The sequence below is a fragment of the Sphaeramia orbicularis genome, chromosome 12, assembly GCF_902148855.1.
Source record: "Sphaeramia orbicularis chromosome 12, fSphaOr1.1, whole genome shotgun sequence".
In the NCBI taxonomy this organism is placed as follows: Eukaryota; Metazoa; Chordata; class Actinopteri; order Kurtiformes; family Apogonidae; genus Sphaeramia; species Sphaeramia orbicularis.
Genome location: NC_043968.1, coordinates 21,195,454 through 21,209,737, shown reverse-complemented (window position 1 = coordinate 21,209,737; position 14,284 = coordinate 21,195,454). Strand labels below are relative to the sequence as shown.

General features: G+C 39.0%; 2 protein-coding genes across 11 annotated transcripts in view; both read right to left on the bottom strand.

The window, feature by feature from the left end:
- Window positions 1-2,427, bottom strand: part of sptan1 (spectrin alpha, non-erythrocytic 1) — a 30,588-nt gene extending 28,161 nt beyond the window's left edge. For 7 of the 9 annotated variants that reach the window (XM_030150835.1, XM_030150838.1, XM_030150837.1 and 4 more), the window contains exon 1: window positions 2,291-2,427. The gene's annotated coding sequence lies outside the window, so the exon portion shown is untranslated. The remainder of the gene's footprint in view (window positions 1-2,290) is intronic. The other 2 variants (XM_030150841.1, XM_030150842.1) reach the window with 1 other exon arrangement.
- A 631-nt stretch (window positions 2,428-3,058) lies between these two features.
- odf2a (outer dense fiber of sperm tails 2a) lies at window positions 3,059-14,021 on the bottom strand. 2 transcript variants are annotated; one of them, XM_030150469.1, is made up of 20 exons: window positions 13,890-14,021; window positions 13,468-13,538; window positions 11,844-11,948; window positions 11,343-11,456; window positions 11,051-11,239; window positions 10,280-10,467; window positions 9,522-9,657; window positions 9,289-9,414; window positions 8,115-8,189; window positions 7,958-8,029; window positions 7,712-7,828; window positions 7,293-7,478; window positions 6,976-7,085; window positions 6,489-6,624; window positions 6,173-6,283; window positions 5,830-6,093; window positions 5,230-5,330; window positions 4,750-4,912; window positions 4,336-4,461; window positions 3,059-4,251 (listed from the first exon to the last, which is right to left on the bottom strand). In XM_030150469.1, exons 3-20 carry the CDS (start codon window positions 11,937-11,939, stop codon window positions 4,081-4,083), a joined length of 2,481 nt encoding a protein of 826 aa, XP_030006329.1. In that variant the 5' UTR covers window positions 11,940-11,948; window positions 13,468-13,538; window positions 13,890-14,021; the 3' UTR covers window positions 3,059-4,080. The 2 variants fall into 2 exon arrangements, with proteins under 2 accessions (XP_030006329.1, XP_030006328.1); XM_030150468.1 differs by lacking the exon at window positions 13,468-13,538.
- Window positions 14,022-14,284: the final 263 nt, after the last annotated feature.

Here is a 14,284-nt window from a genome sequence, read left to right as displayed (position 1 = left end):
ACTCTGATAAACAGTGAGGCACATACAGAGGGAAAGCAAAATAAAGACTTTAATTAGAAATCGATGCAGAGCTGACTGTGCAATTCACCCCACCCTCCCTGAATGGCCTACTAATAACATTACAACAAAGCTAATGCACTGAGCTGAATATCCTGATGGGTCTACTACCCATGACAAAATAAGACTGGAAGCAAGGTTGACTGATGTACACTTCCTGACATTCAGGTATAATTATTCTTCCAAAACATATTCATCTCATTTGTAAAGAAAATACGTAAATAACCAACCTTCTGGCATTAACATGAGAACAATATTCATAGCCATTTAAATGAGGATTATAATACAATCTCATTAAAATGAAGTAGCCCACAGAGACATAATTTGCTTTGGGATGATTGGGAAGTATTTTAGGCTGTACTACTGCGCTGTCCCATTTTGCTTCCCCTTTGCTGCCATCCACAAAAAACTCACAACTTTACTGCTGAGAAGTTTTACAGCAAGGGTACACACCCTTCATCAGTTTTCTTTATTATAATCAAAGTAATTGTGACTGTTGTTATAAAATCGGGCCCACACATTTTATGCCTAATGACAAATCTGAAAGGAGAAAGACCAGAGCCCACTAACAGTTGCTGACATTTCACTTTTGGCTGCCAGTGAATGGGGGTGGGGGCAGGGCAGCATATTCCCAACACAACATGGGAAAATTAGCCAAATAAAAATGTAACCTTATTTTAAAAAAGTACTTCCAAGACATGCAACTAGTAGGATGGTATATAAATCTTTAAAATTTTAAGGCAACCCTAACTCTAACAGAACTGCTTTAAAAGAACCCACTTGGTGAGGCCATGGCCTACAAAACATACAACATTAACAATTCATGTCGTGGATCTAGAATACAAATGGAAAATGGAGTGAACTTTAGTCCACCAAAAAAGAGAAGTTTTGGAAAAGCTGAGTATCAGTGGCCTTACTGACTGTAGAATGACAGCACAGTCAACATCTAACTTGAGGAAGGCAGTACAAAAATCATCTGTTTAACCTTCAACATAAGTTTTGCCATGGTTGTATATCATTATTTATGGCTACTAGCAACTGGTGAGCAATAACCTCTGCAGTGTGTTCATTGTAATTTAACACATAATGTCACTGTGTGCTCTGTAAATTGCACACTGTCTGCAGTAATCTGAAGTTGAGGGGTTGTTGGTATGTGAGGAACTTGGCACTACCCTGAAGAATTTGGTGGCAAGGTCCAACAGAATGCCGCGTGATAACCGCCTTCAAAGTATCAAAATGTGACATGCTTGTTTTATTACTATTCACAGCCTTCTTTAAGCAAATTTTACCCCATGACACTAACTTTACGTAACTTAGCTGTGTCTTCATAGTTATGTCTTCACAGCCTTTAAAAAAACAAACAAAAAAAACAAAAACAAAAAACATGCAGCTAAACTAAATTAGACAAATCTAGCAGACTTTGAATATGTATCGACCACATGACAAAATGTAAATGATTAACAGTGACACAGTCAGGAGGCAGAACAGTCAGGGCAATAGTAGGTCTGACAGCTGGGCCATATGTCCAAAGGTATTCAACAGAACTGGGCGGCTCCCATTCTGCCATGGCCGACGACCTACTGCAGCTACATAACCTTTCCTTTTCTGTCTCAACAATGTATGTTTTATTCAAAACGCACATTGCACCGAAAAGCGAAAAGAGACATTTCATATCATAAGGGTGAATTAACATTTTCGATTACTCATATTTCTACTGTAAGCTAGCTAGGCGACTCTAGGATAGATAATATATCCATAATAAGTGTTCTCTAACGTGGAAATAAGCGCAAATTATCAATACCATGCACTTTCCAACTAATACAACACAGGAGTAAATAAATATTTTGACTCAACAATGTGAATAACCCTTATAATCGTTTAAATGAATGCATCGCAAGCTGGGTGTGAATGCAAGCTAACGCTAAAGTCACTTGGTGGCAAAAGAAACTGCGTTAATGAAAATATTCTTTAGTATTTCGACTCCAGGCAGCTTCAGAAGCACACGAACAAACCTCTCTTAATGTAAAGTATCCGAATATGACTGTGATAAAGCAAATATCATTCAACAAAAGAAATAATTATAGTTAGCTAACGTTAGCAAGTAGGCTAGCGGATCCCACAGCACAGACCGGGGACGCAAATTCAATTTAAAGGATAAGAAAATTGTCGACAGCATTATCTAGTCACATTGTGCAATTAATATGTTTTAATGTAGACAGCTATTTCGTCTTACTTCGGCGTGTTTTCAAAATAGCTTGCGAGGTTGTGGTTGTCCAGGCGGATCGACGACGAAGGATGAGCTGCTCTGCCCTGCTAGGATGGGTGTTTTTTGTGACCAACTGTGACGTTATTTTCTGCAGCTTTACGGAAAAAGCCGACACTTACCGGAGACACCCGAAAGCCTCTGCGCACAGTACAGCACAAAAATAACCAAATGTAAGCTACGTTTACACTCTCTAAACAATTTACTGATTGTCATAGCTAAGTAAAAACAATGAACCTCGTTACAAGGGTACAGTTGTTAAGAGGTTTATCAGCTTTAATAAATGATTTAAAAAATAACAAAATGATGTGTTGGACTGATGTTTTTAAACTGCCCGTTCTACATATTCAGGTATTGCAGAGTTATTTTGGCACATTAACCCCCTGTAAGCAGTAACAGTCTGTAAGACAACAAGTAGTTATTACAGGCATGTAGACAGTATGCTGTCTGCTGATTTTTCAATAATAACCAGTTTGTAACAGTGTAAAAAGCATGGCATATCACCTCATATACAGAACAGTGTTGCCTTCAGCATCATCTCTATCAGCTGACAATCACATGGACTCAGAAGAAAGGTCATCTGTGAATGAGCCCTTGTATACTGGTGGATAAAGTTTCAAGTGTTGCATCCCATCACAGATAATTTATCTATAATAAAGTACAAAGACAATGTGATGGTTTGTACAGTTATAGTATGCTATATGAAACAATCAAAGTTAGAATCGACAAAACCATGCATGTATCATGAATAACTTTTTTCTTTATTGGTTCTCCAAGCTATTCACAAAGGATATAAAATATTAATTTATTAAATATATTCTGAAACAAATTTGAAAAGCACATGGGTGACAGATTCCATTTCTATTGCTGTATGAAAGACTTTGCATAACAATATTATGTTCATATGAAAAATAGTAACACTTTGGCTGTCTTGGACCAGCTAAAGGACGGCATAAGCACCAATATTTTCAAAACCATATGAATAAAGAATGCACATATTTTAAAATATGATGTGAATTGAATGGCTTATCTAGTATAAAACCATCTCAGTATACAACACCTCTGTATTTAGTGGATTAATAAAACATGTCAAATTTGTTCATAATAAACTAATGATAATTATACATTCTGTGATGGCAAACTGGAAGACACTCAGCAGCTTTTTGGGCAGCCACCTTGTCACAACACATATTCGTATAGTTTTAAAGTAAACACTGTAACACAGTTTTAAATAAAGTAGGAAACTGGCTGTAAAAGACATTATCAGTGACAATGAACATTGAGAAGATGGAATAATAAGCAGTAGCCAGAGACAGAGTGAGGAGGTTACATGAAAGGCTGTGGTGACAAGTGATTTGTGCAGTTTGTGTGCACCACAAATGTTCTCAAGTTAGAACGTTGTAAGGCAAGTCTTCTTACAGTTTTTTTTAATTGTATTGTTTGCTGATTGTATGCATTTTGCATTTCATCCTTCTCTTAATGATCAGTCTCACATGTCAGTTATGTAATATGCTTTATGGTTGAATCAGTTATGAAGTGCTCATCTGTTCTCTGTAACATTCACATCAAATAACTTACAAAGCAGTCTCAAATAAAAATGTTAAAAGATCATCAAAGTAATAAAAGTGAAGGAGACTTGATAGGTGAATATCTATGTCTAATCTACTTTCAGTCGTCCACATTGTTTCTCCCTGTTTTCAAGGTTAAAAGTAACAGGCACACACCATGGTGCTGTTTGACACTGTTTGACAGACTGGAGGTCAGAGGGGTGACGGTGCACGCAGTGAGCTACTCAGGGTCACATCTCCAAACACATTGGTGTAGGACGCTTTGAGGAACTGCACGTAGTTTTGCAAGCTTCGGTTGGTGCTGTCCGACTGCTCCAGGCGATCCTTAACATCCTGCAGTCGACTTTGGTACCGCCGCTCCGTCTAAGCACCATAAATACACACATGCGATCATACTGTTGTTGGTACACTCAGAATCTTCCTTAATGTGTTGGTGGCGGCCTTTACCTCCTCCTTGCTGCGTCGGAGCTGATTGATTTCTGAGGTAGTCCTGCTGAGTTGTGTCTCCATTTCCAGTATCTTGGACTGGGTGGTGCGTTCTTTGGCTACAGCACGTTCTCTGGTCTCAGAGATCTGGAGATGAAAGTGCCAGATTTTTAGGTTGAGGAATTTCCCAAAATGTATACGTAGTATTTTTCCAGAATTGTATTATATTTAGAATTAAAATTTCCGGTGGCAAACCCACATCTAGATTTCACTGCTACGTTTTAGATAAAGCACTTTAGCCTTTATGACACAGATGTTTCATTTGATTTCTACTATCTAGACACCACCAAATGCTATGATTTTCATAACAACAGCATTTTTAATTCCACACTTTGTATCACCACTGTCTACTGACAGCTTGTGTCATGTTCCTACTTGTTGGCGAGCATCATCCAGAGCTTCCTCTAGTTTTCTGTTTAGCAGGGTACATTCTCTGTTTTTCTCTTCCAGATGAAGCTGATTGTTACGGATGGCATCGTCCCGTTTGGTGACGACTGCCAGTAGGTCACTGTTCTGACTGCTAGCCTCCTCCAGTTTTCTAAAAGATGGCACAACAGACAGACACACAATCACCAGCTAGGATAAGCATTTGAGGGGTCAGCTAAACAAATAATAACTTAATTTATATAAAGCTAGAAGACTGAGAAGACACAAAGTGTTAAACTGAATGATCACAGTCAGTCCAGCACAGATTCAGACTACCTGCCCTTTTAGACTCTACAGTAGCTAATGTTGGAAAATCACAGGACAGCAGACAACAAAAACTTTTAGCACCAGTTGAGGGCACAGATTGGTCGGTAAAGAAATCACTGTGTTTTGTGCTGTGGTGTGAAAAGACAGTTACTTTGTACAAACCGTTCCAAACTCTCCACCTGCTGCTGAAGCTGTCTGTTCTCCTCAAGCAACACCTTGTTCTTCTGTTTGAGGAGCTCCATTTGGCTGCCCTGAGCCTCCACCTGACAAAACAAACACAGATAAACACATTATCAGATGACTCAAACAAGGTAGTACTCCTAGGCACTGTGTATTGTTCCTATGTACACATTCACGGCCAGACAGAATATATGTGTACATTTATGTGTGTAACATGTGTCCATGTATTGCATTGTCTCTCTGTCCTGGAAAAGCAAATTCTCCTGTTCCCTTCTCTTTTTTTGGGGAGGACTCATTCTTTACTTAAACCTAGGATTGAAGGACAATCTACACTGAGCAGACTGATTTGTGATATTGAGCAGTACAAAATAAAAGATGCTTTGAATATTATAAAAAAAAACAGGAATTAATGGTATTTTAAAAAATGAAAATTAGACCTCCCAGGATGCTTATTACTTTTCGTCATTTAATACTCACGAGTTACTTAGTTATTACTGGCCCATGACTGTATTATGTCTGTTTATCCTGTACAGTGTCATAGTGTGTGGTGTAGTGTCCATAATGGGCAGGATCTTTTGTAACCTTCATGCGGAGGTCAGTCAGGGTCGTGCTGAGCTCTATGCTGCGCCTCTCCTGGCTTCGCTCCCGCTCATGGGCCTCATGCAGCTGGAGTTCAGATCGTCGTAAGGCTTCAGGTAGAGGCTCCAGCTCTGCAAGCCTCCCCAGCAGCTCCCTGCGAACCTGCTCAATCTCCTGGTCCAGTTCACCCCGCATGGTCTGGGCGTCCTGCTCAGCCTGAGCCAGTCGAGCACAGTACTGATCGGCTTCAGCCCGGGTTTTTCCAACCTGTCCAGTCAAGTAAAAAAAATTAAATGGTGTGTTTTGAGATATCAAGGTGCTCCACCCTGTTTCATGACTCACGTACCTGGATCTTATAGCTGTCCAGCAGGCTTTCATATTGCTTGATGGAGACTTTGACCTGCTGGAGCTCTGAATGAGACAAGGCCAGCTTGTCCTCCACAGCTGACACGGTTGCCTGATGCGAACATACAGATGTGATGTCTCATTATTAAATGAGCAGAATCATCCAACCTCCTAATGCAATACAGGTTTATGTAAGTCTATTAGACTGAAAAATCATGGCAGGAAGCAAATTATCTAAGACACAGAAGCTCAGCAGATTGACACTGCTTTAAATGAGTGGAAAGGGAGTTTGCAGTCAGTGTGCACTGGTGTTTCACCTTGAGGGACTGGTTCTCCAGTTTGGCAGCAGTGTTCTCGGTGGTTAATTCATGTAGGTGATGCACCAGGGAGTCTCTGTCTGCACGCCCTTTATCCTCAGTGCTCTTCTGCTGCTCTGACAGCTCTGCTATTCGGCTAAATCACACAACACACATAAGGTCATCTATTGACTTTTTGTAACTTTGGATTATGTATTCTATGTATTACTTGTATAACCAACTCAAAATATACAGTAAAACAAAACAAATGTTGTTTAAATCTTCTGGAAAATGCACAAAATACAATGTTTCACTCACAAATGGAGCAGCAACAAAGTGTAGCATAACTGAAGAAAAAAGTAAAAATGCTTGTTTTGAATCATCCTACATCAGAACTAAATATTGCACATAGTACCCATACAAATAAAAAAGTTCTTCATTTAAAAATAAAACCACTGGGTCTGTGGTGTCTGTAGTGTAACTGGACACATAACAGAGCTGCAGTTACCTGTTCAACACTGACAGTTCAATCTCTAGTTTATTCTTGTCTCTCACTTCTTGGACATGCCGACTTTGCCAGTTCTCAGCTGTTGACAAGGCTTCAGCCACCTGCTTCTCCTGTTGAAATTTTTTTTAAAAATGTAATCAAGAATTGACAAAAGCAACATGATGGACTTAAGCTTTTGGCTATTAAAAAAAACCATAACGTAACAGGGGTCTGGTCTGCTCTAGATTCCTGATGTCAATATTATTAATAACTGTGTGAACATTTGTCTTTGTGAGAAGTTAAAGTTTTGCTAAAGCAGCTTTGGAATACTGGCTTGCCATTTCCAGCAGTTGGATGCTCAGCTGGCCTGCGGTGTCCTCGCTGCGCTCAGCTCTGTGTTTCTGGGCCCTTGTGGCTCGTTTCAGAGCCTCTCTGTCTGCACTGGTCTGCTGCCTCAGCCTTGTCAGCTGCTCCATCAGGTGTTCCATCTCTGCCTTCTGCTGATTGGCTGATCGCTCCAGGTTCTGAAACAACGATAACAACAGTATTTATAGTTTGAGCTTTACATACAGAGCAGGCAGTCAAGTCACATGGAATATTCTATTCTATTCTATTCTATTCTATTCTATTCTATTCTATTCTATTCTATTCTATTCACAGACACAGAATTAAAAGAAACAGTCAGACATTTTAGTAACTAAGCATATAGAAAATAAATGTGCATTGTGTTATCCATATGCAAAGATTTAAGACAGACCTTTATCTGCACAGTGAGACGATTGTTTTCTGCTTCTTTGCTGCGGAGTTGTCCCTGTAAATGAGCTCTTGTTGACTCCAGACTCTTGGACAAATCACATGTGCTCTTTGCATTTTCCTGTATTCAAAATTTCAGTAGAATTAACATGAGTAGGTAATGTATGTATTTGTTTTTATTTATGGATTGCTGTGTGAGACCACTGTATATAGAGCAACATTTACATAGCAAAATGAAAGCTCACCGTACCTTTTCAGTATCTAAAAGTTTGGCGAGCTCATTAACCTCTTTCTCTTTCTCTTGAAGCTTCACCACAAAATGCTGTGAAATAAAGTTCAGTTGAAAAAGTCAACACAGACAAAAAGACAAAAACATCTTGAAGCCCCATTATTTCTACTAAACTCACAGCATTCTCTGCCTCTGTGTCCGCCAGTCTCTTCAGCAGTGTGTCCTTCTGCTCAGAAAGTCGCACCGAGTCCATCTGCTCAAAACATGCAAGTCACTTTACCGCAGGAAAACATACACAACATATCATTTGTTTGACTTATGTCTCCTGATTTTGGCGGGTAGACAAAGCAAATGTGTGTTATTTTTACAACAAATAACAATCAAATAAATCCAACTAGTTTTGCAGCGTTGGATCATGCTATCAGCAATGCTATCAAAAGCACAAATATTCATTAATCACAAGGGCAGTTTTCACCAGCTTCAAATGATCGACTTACACCAAGTTTGTGTGTTTAAAGGTGCGGAAGACTTTCTTGACCAATTTTTCATCAGATCTGTAAAACCTCAGTCATAGCCTAAGTATCACAAATCTGTAAGTCTTTCTGTGATTACTCACCTGAATCTCTTGCATTACGGTGAACAATTTTGAAGTGCCATCTACCATAAACAAACCATATGTTTACAAACAGAGTCGGGAGGTAACTTAGGCATCTTCAGAATTTTGTCGTAACGTGCATTGTGGGAAGCTAACACTTGCGCCACCGCCTGACAGCGGTAAGAGGCAGCGGCACCGCGACCATATGATATTATATGGATGAAACAAACACGACATGGAAATGGCTGAAACGCAGAAACGGCTGGAGGAATATGCATAGAGGGAAGGGAGCTCCTGCCGTTTCCACATGGTCTGTAGCCACTGCCACTGCCAGACAGCTGCGCAAACCAGCGTTTCCCACAATGCACATTGTGACAAAATTCCGAAGATGCCCGAGTTACCTCCCAGCTCTGTTTGTAAACATATGGTTTGTTTATGGTGGATGGCACTTCGAAATTATTCACCGTAATGCAAGAGATTCAGGTGAGTAATCACAGAAAGACTTACAGATTCGTGATACTTAGGATATGACTGAGGTTTTACAGATTTGATGAAAAATTGGTCACAAAAGTCTCCTGCACCTTTAAGAGGGTTTACTGAATCCTAATTTGTATTACAAACTAACAGTAAAACATGGACACATTGTTTGCATAAAATCAGACACCAGTTCAGTATTTGAACTCAAGATGCTTCATTGTGTGTTGAGATAACAGAAGTTTGATGCTGCATCACAAGGTTCCATGCCAACACACTGTACCTGGCATCCCTGCTGCTCTCTAAGGAGATGCCGCAGAGTTCTGTTTGTGGCCTCAAAAGTCTCAAGTTTCTGCAGCAGCAGCTCCTTCTGTCGGGCCAGGACTGAGGACTCGGAGCCAGACAGCCTCTTCACCCAGAGACAAACAAAAGTCATACAAAGATCAGTTGATTCATAAGTACACAGAAACTCTTAGACCAAGCAGGGCATACAGTGAGACTTTATTTAACACTCACACTGCCACCAGTGGCACCCATTTTGGAAACAGATTCCCGCAGTGCTGAGACTTGCTTAGAAGCTGCAATCCCGTCCACCTCTGCCTCCATCAGTTTTCTGAGCAGAGCATCTTTGTCCTGTTGGAGACAGTCTGATCTGTAAGGACGAGACAAGTTTAATGCATCAGACAGGTCATCTTTCTATTTCTTTGTTATACCTAAATATCTACTTAATAATTAATGTGGTAATATTGAGGTAGTGTCTAGAATTGTATTTGTCAATTTTAGAAAAAGAAAAACATTAATTGACAAATATCTATATTAAACCAGGACAAACATGTTGTTTTGATGCCCTTATTGATATTCAACACATCAAGAGCAATTACACTAAAGTAATTTTTCTTTTTTTCTGAAGTCATGACAAAAGGCACAATTTTTTTTTACATTCACAAACCATATTTTTTTTTGGTGCACCCACCTGACGCCTGAACATTTATATTTTGATGGAGAGGCAGAAGAAAGAGTACAGTGAGTGTAAAAGAGGTCAATGTGGGAAGGTCCAAGTCAAAAGTTTTTCACTATTTAGATTTTTGTAACTTCTGTTCAGGTTTAAGTACAACTTCAAATGTGTGTGTGAAGAGGAGAAAACAGAAGCACTTCAAGATTTTTAGGGTCATCATCTGAAAACACATTTTTGAGTGTATTTGTGTATTGATTAATATGAAGCACAACACAAGTTTCGGTTGAATAAAGGCGCCCTTGGTTGAGTATTTATTTGCCTGTTGTAGTCGGTCTCCTCCAACATCTTCTCCATGGACTGACGTAACAGTGTGTTCTCCCGTTCTGTCTCCTCCAGCTCCTTGGTCACCTCTGCCAGCTCCTCCTCCTGCTCAGCAATCACCCGCTGGGAGACACTCAGCTGCTCTGACTGACGCTCCAGCAGCTGCTCCTTCTTCCGCAGCTCAACCTGCACACAGTATGAACAAATATGAAGACATGTCCACAAAGGCAGTAAAGGGAAAAAAAAACTCTGGATGAAGATACTTCCATAAAGGAAGCATTACAGGGTGTTAGAAGAAGAGAAATTATGCAAACATAAAAATCTTAAATGAACTGAATAGATATTGAGGTGTGTACAGTGCTCTCCCAATATCACAGTCACACCACTTTTAGGGATTTTTTTTGTAAAAGTTCAAAACCTGCCAATACAGCTTGAATGGCAATAGAGCCAATCTGGAACCTTCAGGCTCAATTCAAGACCTCATGTAGTAGTGCCATTGGACTGGCAGAATGTCAGCCTTAATAATCAGAGAGATGAGATAAAGAGCACATTGTGCATTTCCTCATATCTTTTAGGTCCACTGTTTTTGCATGACCATGAATTCATATCAGATCAGGCATCTGTTCAACAATGACAGACTTGTAAATATAGCTCCTTACATCTATAATGTCAGGGGTAAAGGAAATTATAAAAAGAAAAATAGTTAATCTGTGTGTTGTGACAGGCCAATATGGAGGGCAGAGATAAAAGTAAAAACAGGAGAACTGACTTCATTCTTCAGAGAGCTGACTTCAGTCAATAAGCTGTCGATCTTCCTCTCATACTGGCTGATACGTCCATGAAGTCCTTCCTCCTCCTCCGATGTGAGGTCAGCCAATCGCAGCACAGATTGAGAATGTTCTGGTTCTGGTTCAGGTTCAGGGGGCTGTGGTGTGATCTCTAAGCGATGTGTAGGCCCCTTGATACAAAATACATTCACAGTAAAACCACATTTTTGTCTCTGTGACTTCTTTTACAATGTTGAGACCAAAAGTAATCTAATCAAAACAGATATTTTTTACCTCCCACTTGAAGGCACAGTCTCGTATTGAACCTTTTCCCGGGGGAATCCATGGCACTCGGGTTTTAACTTTTGCTGTAGGACGAAGGATTCCCCTGTCCTGTTTGTTCTTCCCCTTTAAATGAACATTGTGGACAGCCACATTAATGTTACTGTTTGTGGATTCCTCTGCATACAAATGACTAACTGGGTTTGTATATAACACGGGATGATTAAAGTTAGTTTAATGAGAATTTCTTTATTTTTATTTAACCGGGTAAGTTAGTTGAGAACTGATTCTCATTTTCAATAACGACCTGGACATATAGCGACAGATAACCAGTCACTCTCATATTCATACCTACGGGCAATTTAGATTAACCAGTTAACCTACTAGTGCATGTCTTTGGGTGATTTAAATCGACTTTGAGTAGAACTGAGAAAAGGAAAGTACAATCAAGAACATTAAAATCAAATGCTATCTAAACAGGCTGAATATGTGTAATTGAAGTAAATCTTTGACCTGAGGTGTCCTGACTGGACTTTTCACATGCACATGGACTGGTGTGTCTTCGGTAACATGCACATGAACTGGAGGTGAAGTTGACCGGGTTCTCATTGTTTTCCTCTGTGGAAAGTTAAGAAAAGTAACTAGTATGTTCAACCAACTAACTAGTCACAACAAATTCTAAAATCAGTAATCAGTGGTTAAAAACAAAAATGTAACTGGATGAATAAAACAGAAGTTTGAGACTAGTTGCAGATTTACTTTTAGAAAAGGGATTAGCATTTTTGTGACAAGATACACAGCTTGGCCAAAAAAGACCCACTCTAATATTTCATTGGATCATCCTAGAGCACAGGTGTCAAACATGTGGCCCGGGGGCCAAAACCGGCCCACCAAAGGGTCCAATCCAGCCCCTGGGATGAATGTGTAAAATGCAAAAATTACACTGAAGATATTAACAGTCAAGGATGTTAGAATCATTTTAGGTCAATTCAATCTCAAGTGGGTCAGACCAGTTAAAATTCTATCATAATAACTTATATGTAATGAAAATGACAAATTTTTTTCTTTGTTGTAGTGTAAAAAAAAAAAGTAAAATTACACAAAAATATTTGCATTTACAAAAAATGTGAATAACCTGAAATTTCTTAAGAGAAGTATGTGGAATTTTACCAATATTCTGCCTGTTACTAAATGTTTTGTGTATTTGTAGATCCACTGTGATCTGTAAGTTGTGATGCATATGTATAAATGGCAAACTAAGGCGTAATATTGTTAAAATTGCACTTATTTTTCTTAAGAATTTTCAGGTTCGTATTTGTTCATGTTATGTTCAAGTACAGTTTGTAAATGTAAACATTTTCATTACGGAATTTTACTTTTTTCACTCAAAAACATAGAAAAAAACTTTGGAGTTGACATTATTTATAAGTTCTTATCCTATTATTTATATTACTTTACTGGTCTGACCTACTTTATATCATATTAGGCTGAATGTGGCCCCTGAACTAAAATGAGTTTGACACCCCTGTCCTAGAGGATAAAACAGCTGACAATGACACGTGACAGTAACATCAAGTGACCATTCTGAGGAAGGCTACAGGTTGTAGCCGAAACATGTCAAGGTAAAAGAATTAAGTTTTTTCCATCTGTTTGACAAAAAAGAAATCTTCATTGGATCATATTTAGTTTTGATTAGAGCATGCATTTGCTATGGCATCAATTCAATGAGCTTATGCAATGCCATGCTTATGTCCATCATTTTATGAGAGATAATGTTGCTGAACCTAGACTTGACCAACTGAGGCGACCCCAGATCATAACACTGCCCCGGCAGGCTCCTCCTCTAGGCACTAGGCATGATGGGTAATCACCTCATCTGCCTCTCGCTCACCCTGATGTGGTTATTACCCTGGAACAGGATCAGTCTGGACTCATCAGACCATATGACCACATTTTTCCTTTGAAACACAGTCCAACTTTTATGTTCTCTATCAATTAGAAGTTGAAATTGAGAAGCCCATTAGTCCATACAGCTACTCACTGTATCAATTAGGATTAAAGAACATGGTGTAGCTGAAGCATATCAATCACTGCACTAATTATCCAATAGAAGGATATTGCAAATTTGCTTACTTACATCTAGGTAAGCAAATTTTTGGCCGGGCTGTATATTTAACTACAACTGCTGAGAGTGTCTCCAAAATAAGCCTGTGGAACATAATAGCACAATACATAAAAACATATCTAGCGTTAGTACAGGTGACTGTATAAAAACTAGGTAGCCTCGTTCAAAATAAGATGCCTAATAATTTATACATCTATACATAGAAGCTGTGAAATTCAGTATGTATTGCAACTACTGACAATTGTTCATGTAAAAAGTCGACAAGATTCCTAATAATAATGTTGGGAGTGCCATAAAGTCATGAAGATAATCAGTAGAAACGTAGCTAAGCTACTTGTAAACATTAGCTTTGGCTAATTAGTTCATTCTAAAACAGCCAGTCTAGCCTGAATTAACAGCCTGTCCAGTTTACTATAACAAGTTCCTTTTCTTACCATGTGAGAAATCTAAATATACTCGTCAAGTCTTGAAAATATATGTCATTAGAAAAGGATCGTTAGTTGCTAAGTGCGTAAAATAAGCAGTTTAAGGAAGATAGTCTAAAGTCTGTTATAGAGGAAGCTAACTTCGACCGGTAGTGATGCACTCTGCTCTCTGATTGGTCAGTTTAAAACATTTGACAATTTATCCGACGCTGATTGGACCAGAGATTAAATTCTAACGTTCCTAAGCAACGCGCTACTCAACAAACGCTTCAAAGATATTCGGTTCATGAAGATTTCATCCTCCATTCAATACACTTCGTTATGTAAAAAATTTAATGAAAGACAACACGACTATCAATTTAGGTGTGTATAGTTTAGGTCTATGAATTGATGTAAATCTATTT